The sequence below is a fragment of the Lactuca sativa genome, chromosome 7 (assembly GCF_002870075.4).
Source record: "Lactuca sativa cultivar Salinas chromosome 7, Lsat_Salinas_v11, whole genome shotgun sequence".
NCBI lineage: Eukaryota > Viridiplantae > Streptophyta > Magnoliopsida > Asterales > Asteraceae > Lactuca > Lactuca sativa.
Genome location: NC_056629.2, coordinates 87,983,509 through 87,997,270, shown reverse-complemented (window position 1 = coordinate 87,997,270; position 13,762 = coordinate 87,983,509). Strand labels below are relative to the sequence as shown.

The window sequence follows — 13,762 nt, the reverse complement described above, 5'->3', positions numbered from 1 at the left end:
CTTTTGTAAACATGCTAATGTTATTATTGTACTAGTTTTTTTAACCAAAATCCATGGAGTCATCAATCTATCCATCTCCACGTAGAAATGTTTTGTAAAGATGGAATTCTTATAAATGTAGTAGCCTTTTAACCAATGAATTTCAAAGCCCTTATGCTTTGCTTTATTTTATAAATTTTAGTAAGAACGGACTAAGTCAGTACCAGAAAATAATAAACAAAAAATGCTTTCGGTTGTTGACAATATAACACAACTAATTATTTTGAAATCTATTATAACAAAGTAGGGAAAACATAAAATCAAACAAGAATCGAACAAGTGTAAGGCCTGTGGTTTTTTTTTTCTTCTTTTTTTTTTTCTAGTTTTACATAACATAAATCCACAAAGGAAAATATTTTTCATTGCAATTTAATAACATAGTATACGAAAACGTATTTTCTAAAAACATAAAAAAGTATATTTTACACAAAACAAATACGTAAAAAATATATAAATTGTTTGTAAAAACGTAAAAAAAAATATATTTTACATAAAACAAATACGTAAAAAAATATATAAATTGTTTGTAAAAAGTGTTTCTTTTATAATATGCTAACAAATATTTTGTTTTATTAAAAAAGATTTTTTTTTGTGAAAATACGTTTTTAAAATTTTTTGTTGTTAATGTTTTTACGATTTTAGATAATATTAATTAGTTTTTGGAAAAATAAAATTGTAGCCTAGTTGAGAAAGGTTTTGGCTGATGAGGGAGAGGGAGAGGAGGTCCTAAGTTTTAAGAGTAGAAACTAAGTTTATGACATTTGCTAAACCATAGGATTATTTTTGTAGTTTTGTCTTTTAATTATTATATATAATAAAAAACAATTTTTAGGCTTTGGCCACGATACTTTTATATGATCACATGTTTGGTCTTTGAATAAGGCTGGTGGGTGTGGCGTCACAGTTGTCACGGTCCATGTAGGCACCACATCACACTTGCCACATTCTTACAAAAAGTTTGTCATTTGGTAGGCGCGGGTTGCCATACGTGCCATGGTACCTTTTTTTTAAATATAGAAAATAAATCTTTCAAACATAACAATACTTAAAAACTAAAAATCCATTAAACTTAAAAGTAAAACATAGAAATTCAAACTAACAACAAATACACCAAAAAAAATAGAATTTGAAATTAAAAACATACAAACTAAAATTACCAAACCTAGATAGACCTGAAGAACATCTTCATCAGAATAATGACCTTCCAAATCGTCGACCGGTTCCATGTTAAGATCGATGTGGTTGACGTTCCAAATGTGTTTCCTCAAGTCCATACGAAGAACATGATGCGTCTCATCATCATTAACTAGTGCCCTCCTCGACATGAACTCTGCGCTTCCAACCTCAACACCTTGTGTCGGTTGAACGATCTCATTTTTGTTATACTCACATATTGCATTTCCTTCGCCTTCGATAATCATATTATGCAATATGATACAAGTATACATCACCTCACTCATTTTCTTCTCCTCCATATACAACGTGGGATATTTAAGAATATGCTAACGTTTTTTCAAAGCTCCAAATGGTCGTTCAACATCCTTTCTCGCCCGCTCTTGAGCTCTCTTAAACTTCAACCTTTTCCGATCACTTGGACAAGACAATGACTTTAATAAACAAGCACGCTCCTGATAGATCCCATCCACCAGATAATATAGGATATTCCTATATGATGTTCCAGCTACTTGAAAAGAGGAGTTTGGTGCGGTCCCGTTGTACATGTCGTCAAGTAACAGAGACCTGTTAAGAACATTGATGTCATTAACGGAGCCAGATGAGCTAAAGAATGCATGTCATATCCACATATCCTGTGACGCCACCGTTTCAAGTATAACTGTTGGATAACCATGACCGCCTCGGGTATATTGCCCTTTATAGGAATTCAGACAACAACCCCATGCCTAGTGGAGACAATCCACGCTTCCTAACATTCTAGGAAAGTCGTGCACATTTGAGTGATGAGCATACAATTGTTGGCTATCACTACAAGTATGTTTGCGTAGATATCATGGACCATATAATCTCATGACATACTTACAAAATTTATGAATGCTAGTTCTTGCAACACGTCTTAGGTTCTCCTCAAGTGGATCGGGGCAAGTGGCATACACTACTTGACGAAGTGCAGCGGTGCGTTTTTGTATAGGAGTAAACCAATTATACCTCTAGCATCTCGACGTTGTTGAAAAAATGGAAATGTTGTCGTGACGTAGTTGATTATACGCAACAACAAAGATTTTTGCATACGGAACCGACGACAAAAATAATATCCTATAAAGTTGGCGTTATCCACAAAGTAATCTTGCATGAGTTGATCATTAGCCGCCTCACGAAATCCTTGTATGTATCTTCTCTTCCTCTGGCGTGCATTCTTCGCATTTTCTTCTTGTAGTTGTTTGATCATCTGCTCTGCCTCCTGAATATCCTCTATAGTTGTTTCAAGCAAGGCATCAAACATGCCCGATGAAGATGACAAAGAAGACATTTTGAGAGAGCGTATTTGAGTTGTAAGTTGAAGTTATGAGTTACATTGGTTTAAAGTTGTAGTATTTATAGGAGTTTTTTTTTAAATGAAAAAAAAATTAAATGGAAATACCCGTTGCGAGCTACCCCACCTTCCCATTGGTCAACAATACCTGACATATATTAACTTTTATGCCGAGCCGAGCTCGGCAAGCCGATGAGTCAACACGGTGTGAGCCGAGGCTGTTGAGCCCCTCACCGATCCCACACCTACCGGTCTAAAAAATAAATTACAAAAGTTATCCGTGTAATTTACAAAGATGGAATGGTACACGTGTATGTTTCGCATGTAGTCAGTTTTGGTCTCTGTTTCGAAAATAAATTCCAAACGTTGCCTGTAATTTAAAGAAAATGTCATCATATAGTTTTTTGTAATGGTTCGTATGTTTAAATATTCCGCATGTTGGCAGGTTTGACCCCCTACAGAAAATAAATTACAAAAAGTTATCCCTGTAATTTAAAAAAAAAGTCCATATGTAATGTTTTTTTACAAAAATGGACCATATTTTTAAATCTTTGGTATGTTAGCAAGTTTGGTGTCTTTGTAGAAACTATAATACAAAATTGTACATTTAATTTATAAAAATTAGAAAAATGGTCTGTGTCTAATAAATTTTTTACAGATACGGCCTAGAAAGTGGACATTGGAATTTAGTAGTTTCACAAAGACATTATCGGTGCATCCCGCGCGAAATGAAGAGGGAGCAATTTGTTGTTAAAAAAATAGTAGGAATGATACATTCAACCATTTACCAATTTAAACATAAAGTAGCACTTCCGTTTGACTACAGGACGTAGAAACCATTTTTGTATAGTGAAATAGTAGGATATTATGTCAAAGAATTGAGAAAAAATTAAACGTCACATATACTCAAATATAATATTTATATACTCTTTTAAGATTAACTCAATTCAATGGGGAGAATAGTAAATTGATTAAATCTATTTTCCAATGTAGAAAGAGATTAAGAGTAAGAGATGAATGCTCCTCTATACATATCACAATTTTTTTTTTTTAAAATCGGATATTCGGTATATACCCGAAACCCCATATACACACCTTATGCTCAAACTTATATCAAATTGCGTTAACCGAGTACCCAAAACTACATACCCTAAACCCGAATAACCAAACCTAATCTACCCTAATTCAAAACGGATCGATCGGTTATTTTTGGTATCTACTATTTTCTACAAGCCTAGATTCCCTAATCAGTAGTTATTCATCGACGCTAATTAAACATATGTATGAAGCTATGTTTTATGGTAGTAAGTATATTGTATAGAAAGTTTTTTAATAAAATATATATTTTCTATTAATAGTTAGAAAACATTAATGGGTGTAATTAAATTTTATGTTTGTATTGGTCAATGGTCATTTAATATCAACAATAAATTATTTTATTATTTTTTAAATTATTAAGTAAATCGTCCTATAAATTGGTAATCATAATCATAGAAAAAAAATCATTATACCGTCACTCGTTTTTTTTTTCCTTCAATTCATCACGATGAACTTGTCTCATGTCACCATTCTCTTTCTCGCTATTCTTTTTCAAGAAACCCTATTTTTAGCCATGGGAGACAGACAATTCATAGAGAACATATGCAAGGGCACACCTTCATACAACTTATGCCTTTCGATTTTATTGGCAAACCCCAAGAGCCAAGATGCAAATTTAACAGGCTTAGCACTCATCGTAGTTGATGCAGTAAAAAACGAAGGTGTGAAAACCCTACAACAAATCGATGCTCTCAAATAGTCTCTACCAGAGTTGACAGGGACACTGATGCAGTGTGGAGATGTGTATAACACTATAATGAATGTGAATGTTCCTTTAACCATTAATGCATTGAATCTTGGAAACCCTAAATTCGGTGAAGATGGAATGGCTGATACCACTATCGAGTCGCAGACATGTGAGAGGAGTTTTAAGGAGCATGGTCAAACATCACCGTTAACGAATATGAATAAAGATATGGAAGATGTGGCTAATGTAGCTAGGGCCACTATTAGAATGCTTTTATAAGTTTTTTTATAATAAAAAAGAAATTTATATATTAACGAGTTTATTACAAACTTTTAATTTATCGTAGCTTTTTGAAAGTACTTTTCTTTTTATTAACAACACAAATTTCATAACATCATTTGCTTAATTCTATGGATGATATTGCTAATTTAGCAAGGACTATTATTAGAATGCTCTTAAATTGTTACCTGAATAACAAAGAAAAATTTCTTTTGATGGTTTTACATTTTATGATGCGAAGGTGTCATTAAATAACGTTTTGGTATCAGTTTGTTGTTTACGGTTTATGGAAAATTGGATGTAAGATCTCAAAAATTTTATGTTACTTAAACTATTAATATCTAAAAACAAAACCATTATATAACTCTAATTTTGTTATACAATAATAAAATTCTTAATAATTGTAAGTTTAAAAAAATTACATTGATCGTCCCTCGTTACTAAGTTTCCAAGGGTTGTCAAACTCTTCAAGTGTTCTAGGCTCCAATTTCTCACCTCATCTCTCCCACTATACTATCTTCTACCCAAGGTGAGCTTCATACCCCTAGTTTGAGCTTTTCATTGTTTTTGGGGGAGAATACAAGTCACAGTCTTGTTTAAATCTTGATATATTTGCTTGTTATTCGTGCATGCTAAAGTTATATATGCTAAACTTATGAATACTCCATATGAAATTTTTCATGAACTCGAAATCTTGAGCAAGTCTCAAGTGTATGAACCATATTTTACAAATTGTGTATGAAACCAAGAACTAATATGTTACAAAAGTATAAATCACAAATTGTTATGACAAAAACCATAAGGATTGCTTCAAAATTTTCTTAAACAAGTTGTTGGAAAAAATAATTTGGAAGTAGTTAAATTGTGGAAATAATAATCTTTTGGGGGCCATTTTCGACCATAAATATTTATATAAGGATCATTTTGGAAATGGGATAAAATTGAATATCTCAATTTCCAAAGGACCAAAAATGAAATTTTTTGATAAACAAGGGCCTTTTGAACATTTTCTTAAATATAATTCTGAAATGAGCATTTTTAAAGAAATGGGCCAATTTCAATAAGTCACATAGTTTTGAACTACTTATGACACCGTTTGGCAAATATACAGCTATTTTATAATTTATAAAAAGAAGGGCCCTTTTTGCAAACATCGATATTACTGGGTCATTTTTGACAAATATGATTCAAAGTGGATTATTTTCAACAAACGAAAACAATATATCTAGTTAACAAGTATGTACACCTACTGTTTTTTATTTAATAAATAACAAATTTCAAGGATTTGCACCAATATCTGTTAGTATTCTAGTCAGATGCATCTTCGCTATATATATATATATATATATATATATATATATATATATATATATATATTAGTGTACGTTTAAAGTCCTTTAGGAGTTATAACCTGACTCTCCTCGAGGGAGACCGAGAATTTGTGTATAGATCTATATGGGGTTGACACCCCGCACCTTCGCTGTTCGCTACAGCTTGACCGGCCAAGGTGACAAATGTCTTCAACGAAACCGGTGCCTGAAGAACGTCTAGACAGGCACTCCTTTATATTAGTGTGGTTATAACGACTCACTCAGAATAACATAGTATTATTTAGAAATTTGTGCAGGTCACACCTTTCGATTATAAACAACTATGGTTTGGGTACTCTAAACGAAGCTTTTACCACACAAGTCTTAGGGTTTTAAGACTACTATTTTGTACCTCATAAAATATAGGATTTTCTCGAGAAAACGATTTTATACGATTTCCAAAACAATAAACTAAAACACACATGCAACTATATTTGATTGAGAACAAGACTTACAACTATTTTGACAAGAAAATATTAGATTTTCTGGTTTTCTAACTGTCACAGATTTTTATACAAAAATCTAATGAACTCACCAACATATTTTATGCTAACGATTTTCAAACGTCTTGTATTCTCAGTAAATATTAGATTTTCTGGTTTTCTAAGCAGGTTAATGGGACGCGGATCCAGGATTATTTTGTTGTAGTTTCAAACGTACTCATTATTGTCTCTTTTGTGTAATTTGAGAACATAAACATGATGTAAAACAATGTAAGTTTGTTAACTTAATGTATGATGTTTGGATTTGTTATGTTTCATTTATATTCAATTGTTATGATAGTGCACAATGACGTCACCAACCTCCGGACGTTTCTGGCGTTCTGGTCCGGGGGTGTGACAACTATGAACTCAAAGGAATTAGATAACTATCATCGTTAGGGCGTGGGTGTAGGTGTCTTCTCTCCTCCTGTCATTTTACATTTTTTAGTATCTCTTGAAAATTTCTTTTTTGGGTTATGAACTTGAAAGGTAACAAAGTTTGGTCTTCATTCACATTAAGGTAACCATTTTTTTCGTAGACATTTAACCATTGAACTTATTTGACCTGTTCAAAATAAGGTAATACGGACAAATGAGCATGTCAAACGTTAGCAGTAACATTACCCTATTATGAGCATGTCAAAAGAGTTTACTGGTCAAATGTATACGAAAAAAAATGGTTACCTAAATATGGACAAACACCAAAGTTCTTTACCTGTTTTGGTAATATTAGGTTCTTTATTTTAAGTGCAAGTAGTCATAAGAGCCATTGATGTGACTTAAAATTGGGTTGTCCAGTCTTTGTGCATGAGGAGATGGTCAATTCTTGGGCCAACCCATAACACTAGCACCTTGATGGTCATTGATCAACCATGCATGTGTTTGTGTCCATATGATGAAAGTAGAATGCTTAATCTAGGGTTTGGGATCATTTGAGCCATGTAAAGGCTCCAAATTAAGGACTCTATGCATTAAGATGTTCCATAAGGCTTGGATCTGTAATTTGGACATTTGGGATGCAAGAATTAAGCACTTAAGAAAAAAGTGCTTAACGGGCGCGTATGCAGAGCATACACAAGCGTACGCGTCCGAGTCCTCAATCTAGCACACAACCTAGTACATCGGGCGTACGTCTGGTACGCGCAGCATACCAGGCCTGGTCTTGGGCTTTGCAGTTTGGACAATTTTGGAATATTAGGGTTTTGGGTCTTGTTGAGCCTCTAGTCCTTATGAATTTGGGGCATTGTTAGGTTTAGGTCTTCTTAGATTTGGGCCCATAATGGGCTTTGAGTATCATTTAGGAATTTGGGCCATATTGGGATTTTAGTGCCATTAGGTTAGGCCTCGGTTATTGGGCCAAGTGAGGAAATGGTAAAATGGACTTTTACCCTGGGTGTTGGACAAATGAACTAGATTCCCAGTTATGTTTGATGTCCCAATTATTAGTTGGGATTTTATTTGATTGGTTAGCAGGGATTTTCAGGTTCAACAATCCGATCATTTGTTTGACTGACAACAGACTAAGGTGAGTTTGCTCACTATACAATAGGACACTAGGATATGTTATGTGCTTGTAGTCTTTGTGACTCCTACTGTATGTGTTATACTGCATGTGTGCCTGTTTTCTATATGTATGTGGGGTGAAATAGACCCGATACAACCTTGTGCTGACATATGAGTTGAAATAGACTCGGTACAGCTTGGGTCGATGCATGAGTTGAAATTGACTCGAGGGTGAAATAGGCCGGGGTGAAATAGACCAGGGGTGAAATAGACCTGAGATAGCCTTGAGCTAACATATATGTATGGTATACAGTATTTTGGGGAACTCACTAAGCTTGTGCTTACGGTTTTTAGTTTATGTTTCACTTTACTTCCAGATCAAAGGGGAAGAGCTCGAGATGATCATATTGCACACACCAGGATTTACGCCTTATTTGACTCTGATGTATTTGGACGATTGTTTGACATACTCTGATTTGACATAGGGTCATTCACTCATATTCCAACTGTCACTTAATTTATAGCAATTATCAAATAAACAATAATTTCTTTATAATCATTGTTTTTTTTTTATAAGTGAAGGGTATTTAATAATTACAACACAACCAATCTTAACACCACCTCTTCGACTTCCTTCCAATCACTTTTTTTTAACCATCCCATTGAAATAGCTAGAATCACAAAATCGAAACAAACTCACACTATAAACCTCAACTCTAATGACTACCAAAGATGTTGAAATCCATCTCAAAAAAATTATGACAAGTTAAATCGAAAACCTCATGACCCAACAACAAACCATGCTTTAACAACTACAGATGAAGGATGCAACTACAAAGAACATTGTGTGTGAATTACCATTCACGTTCCAATAACTTTCACACCTGCTCTGCTTTTATCATAATCCATCAATGACTAACTTCCCAATCTCAAATGCATTCATCTATGCATTACACTAGCTGAAAAACTAATCACAACCTATGAAGAAAAGATGGAAATTATCAATAAGGATCCATAAAATTAGCAGTATCCATCTCCACAAAGAAGTCTTTTGTAATCATGCTAATGTTATTATTGTACTAGTTTTTTAACCAAAATCCATGGAGTCATCAATCTATCCATCTCCACGTAGAAATGTTTTGTAAACATGGAATTGTCATAAATGTAGTAGCCTTTTAACCAATGAATTTCAAAGCCCTTATGCTTTGCTTTATTTTATAAATTTTAGTAAGAATGGACCGAGTCAGTACCATAAATAATAAACAAAAAATGCTTTCAGTTGTTGACAATATAACACAGCTAATTTTTGTGAAATCTATTATAACAAAGTAGGGAAAACATAAAATCAAACACGAACCGAACAAGGGTAAGGCCCGTGGTTTTTTTTCTAGTTTTACATAACATAAATACACAAAAGAAACTTATTTTTCATTGCAATTTAATAACATAGTATACGAAAACGTATTTTTTAAAAACATAAAAAAGTATATTTTACACAAAACAAATACGTAAAAAAGATATAAATTGTTTGTAAAAACGTAAAAAAAAAAAATATTTTACATAAAACAAATACGTAAAAAAGTATATAAATTGTTTGTAAAAAGTATTTCTTTTATAATATGCTAAAAAATATTTTGTTTTATTAAAAAAAGCTTTTTTGTGAAAATATGTTTTTAAATTTTTTGTTGTTAATGTTTTTACGATTTTAGATAATATTAATTAGTTTTTGGAAAAATAAAGTTGTAGCCTAGTTGGGAAAGGCTTTGGCTGATGAGGGGGTCCTAAGTTTGAAGAGCAGAGACTAAGTTTATGACATTTGCTAAACCATATGATTATTTTTGTAGTTTTGTCTTTTAATTATTATATATAATAAAAAAAATAATTTTTAGGCTTTGGCCACGATACTTTATATAATCACATGTTGGGTCTTTGTATAAGGCTGGTGGATGTGGTGTCAGTTGCCACGGTCCATGTAGGCGCCACATCACACTTGTCACATTCTTACAAAAAGTTGACATTTGTTAGGCGCGGCTTGCCATACTTGCCGTGGTACCTTTTTTTTTTTTTTTTTTTTTTTTTTTTAAATATAGAAAATAAATCTTTCAAACATAACAATACTTAAAAACTAAAAATTCATTAAACTTAAAATAAAAACATAGAAATTCAAAATAACAACAAATACACCAAAAAAAATAGAATTTGAAATTAAAAACATATAAACTAAAATTACCAAACCTAGATAGATCTAAAGAACATCTTCATCGGAAAAATGACCTTCCAAATCGTCGACCGGTTCCATATTAAGATCGATGTGGTTGACGTTCCAAATGTGTTTCGTCAAGTCCTTATGAAGAACATGATGCTTCTCAACATCATTAACTAGTGCCCTCCTCAACATGTACTCTGCGCTTCCAACCTCAACAGCTTGTGTCGGTTGAACGATCTCATTTTTGTTATACTCACATATTACATTTCCTTCGTCCTCGATAATCATATTATGCAATATGATACAAGTATACATCACCTCGCTCATTTTCTTCTCCTCCATATACAACGTGGGATATTTAAGAATATGCTAACGTTTTTTCAAAGCTCCAAATGGTCGTCCAACATCCTTTCTCGCCCGCTCTTGAGCTCTCTTAAACTTCAACCTTTTCCAATCATTTGGACAAGACAATGACTTCACAAAACAAGCACGCTCCTGATAGATCCCATCTACCAGATAATATCCTGTTCCTATACGATGTTCCAGCTACTTGAAAAGAGGAGTTTGGTGCGGTCCCGTTGTACATGTCGTCAAGTAACAGAGACCTGTTAAGAATATTGGTGTCATTAAGGGAGCCAGATGAGCCAAAGAATGCATGTCATATCCACATATCCTGTGACGCCACCGCTTCAAGTATAACTGTTGGATAACCATGACCGCCTCGGGTATATTGCCCTTTATAGGAATTCAGACAACAACCCCATGCCTAGTGGAGACAATCCATGCATCCTAACATTCCAGGAAAGTTGTGCACGTTTGAGTGATGAGCATACAATTGTTGGCTGTCACTACAAGTATGTTTGCGTAGATATCATGGACCATATAATCATCTCATGACATACTTACAAAATTTATGAATGCTAGTTCGTGCAACACGTCTGGACATCCTAAGGTTCTCCTCAAGTGCATCGGGGCTAGTGGCATACACTACTTGACGAAGTGCAGCAGTGCGTTTTTGTATAGGAGTAAACCAATTATATCTCTAGCATCTCGACGTTGTTGAAAAAATGGACATTTTGTCGTGACGTAGTTGACTATATGCAAAAACTAAGTTTTTTGCATACGGAACCGACAACAAAAATAATATCCTATAATGTTGGCATTATCCTCAAAGTAATCTTGCATGAATCGATCATTAGACGCCTTACAAAATCTTTGTATGTATCTTCTCTTCCTCTGGTGTGCATTCTTCGCATTTTCTTCTTGTAGTTGTTCGATCATCTGCTCCTCCTGAATATCATCTATAGTCGTTTCAAGCAAGGCATCAAACATGCCCAATGAAGATGACAAAGAAGACATTTTGAGAGAGCGTATTTGAGTTGTAAGTTGAAGTTATGAGTTAAAATGGTTTAAAGTTGTAGTATCTATAACAGTTTTTTTTTAAAATGAAAAAAAAATTAAATGGAAATAGCCGTTGCAAGCTACCCCACCTTCCCATTGGTCAACAATACCTGACATATATTAACTTTGATGCCGAGCCGAGCTCAGCAAGTCGATAAGTCAACACGGTGTGCGCCGTAATTTACAAAGATGGTATGGCACATGTGTATGTTTCGCATGTAGTCAATTTTGGTCCCTGTTTCGAAAATATATTCCAAACATTGCCTGTAATTTACAGAAAATGTCATTGTATAGTTTTTTTAACGGCTTGTATGTTTAAATATTTCGCATGTTGGCAGGTTTGACCCCCTACAGAGAATAAATTACAAAAAGTTATCCCGGTAATTTAAAAAAATGTCCATATGTAATGTTTTTTACAAAAATGGACCATATTTTTAAATCTTTAGTATGTTAGCAAGTTTGGTGTCTTTGTAGAAACTAATATACAAAATTGTACATTTAATTTATAAAAATTAGAAAAATGGTCTGTGTCTAATAAATTTTTTACAGATACGGCCCATAAAGTGGACATTGGAATTTAGTAGTTTGACAAAGACAGTATCAGTGCATCCCACGCGAAATGAAGAGGGAGCAATTTGTTGTTAAAAAAATAGTAGGAATGATACATTCAACCATTTACCAATTTAAACATAAAGTAGCACCTCCGTTTTGACTACAGGACGTAGAAACCATTTTTGTATAGTGAAATAGTAGGATATTATGTCGAGAATTGAGAAAAAATTAAACATCACATATACTCAAATATAATATTTATATACTTTTTTAAGATTAAGTCAATTCAATGGGGAGAATAGTAAATTGATTAAATCTATTTTCTAATGTAGAAAGAGATTAAGAGTAAGAGATGAATGCTCCTCTATACATATTAAAAAAATGATTTAAAAAAAAAAATCGGATATTCGGTATATACCCGATACCCCATATACACACCGTATGCTCAAACTTATATCAAATTGTGTTAACCGAGTACCCAAAACTACATACCCTAAACCCGAATAACCAAACCTAATCTACCCTAATTCAAAACGGATCGATCGGTTATTTTTGGTATCTGCTATTTTCTACAAGCCCAGATTCCATAATCAGTAGTTATTCATCGACGATAATTAAACATATGTATAAAGCTATGTTTTATGGTAGTAAGTATATTGTATAGAAAGTTTTTTAATAAAATATATATTTTCTATTAATACTTAGAAAACATTAATGGGTGTAATTAAATTTTATGTTTGTATTGGTCAATGGTCATTTAATATCAACAAAAAATGATTTTATTATTTTTTAAATTATGAAGTAAATCGTCCTATAAATTGGTAATCATAATCATAGAAAACAAATCATTAAACCGTCAATCGTTTTTTTTCCTTCAATTCATCAAGATGAACTTGTCTCGTGTCACCATTCTCTTTCTCGCTATTCTTTTTCAAGAAACCCTATTTTTAGCCATGGGAGACAGAGAATTCATAGAGAACACATGCAAGGGCACACCTTCATACAACTTATGCCTTTCGATTTTATTGGCAAACCCCAAGAGCCAAGATGCAAATTTAACAGGCTTAGCACTCATCGTAGTTGATGCAGTAAAAAACGAAGGTGTGAAAACCCTACAACAAATCCATGCTCTCAAAAAGTCTCTGCCCGAGTTGACAGCAACACTGATGCAGTGTGGAGATGTGTATAACACTATAATGCATGTGAATGTTCCTTTAACCATTAACGCATTGAATCTTGGAAACCCTAAATTCGGCGAAGATGGAATGGCTGATACCACTATCGAGTCGCAGACATGTGAGAGGAGTTTTAAGGAGCATGGTCAAACATCACCGTTGACGAATATGAATAAAGATATGGAAGATGTGGCTAATGTAGCTAGGGCCATTATTAGAATGCTTTTATAAGTTTTGTTATAATAAAAAGAAATTTATATATTAACGAGTTTATTGCAAACTTTTAATTTATCGTAGCTTTTTGAAAGTTGTTTTCATTTTATCAAAAACACAAATTTGATAACATCATTCACTTAATTCTATGGATGATATTGCTAATTTAGCTAGGATCTTTATTTGAATGCTCTTAAATTGTTACCTGAATAACAAAGAAAATTTTCTTTTGATGGTTTTACATTTTATGATGCGAAGGTGTCATTAA

At 33.2% G+C, this 13,762-nt stretch overlaps 1 protein-coding gene and 1 pseudogene across 1 annotated transcript; both read left to right on the top strand.

The window, feature by feature from the left end:
* The first annotated feature begins 4,073 nt into the window (after positions 1-4,073).
* LOC111888532 (cell wall / vacuolar inhibitor of fructosidase 1-like) lies at positions 4,074-4,592 on the top strand (annotated as a pseudogene).
* Positions 4,593-10,737: 6,145 nt separating this feature from the next.
* Positions 10,738-13,512, top strand: LOC111888575 (cell wall / vacuolar inhibitor of fructosidase 1). The gene is made up of 2 exons (XM_023884736.2): positions 10,738-10,846; positions 12,944-13,512. Exons 1-2 carry the CDS (start codon positions 10,738-10,740, stop codon positions 13,510-13,512), a joined length of 678 nt encoding a protein of 225 aa, XP_023740504.2.
* The last annotated feature ends 250 nt before the right edge of the window (positions 13,513-13,762 follow it).

What these genes read in the sequence shown, in the direction of transcription:
- LOC111888575 (XM_023884736.2), top strand. Translation starts at nt 10,738, where the DNA reads ATGTCGTCAAGTAACAGAGACCTGTTAAGAATATTGGTGTCATTAAGG. An exon ending in CTGTGACGCCACCGCTTCAA is followed by an intron (nt 10,847 to 12,943) that starts GTATAACTGTTG and finishes TCATAATCATAG; the next exon opens with AAAACAAATCATTAAACCGT.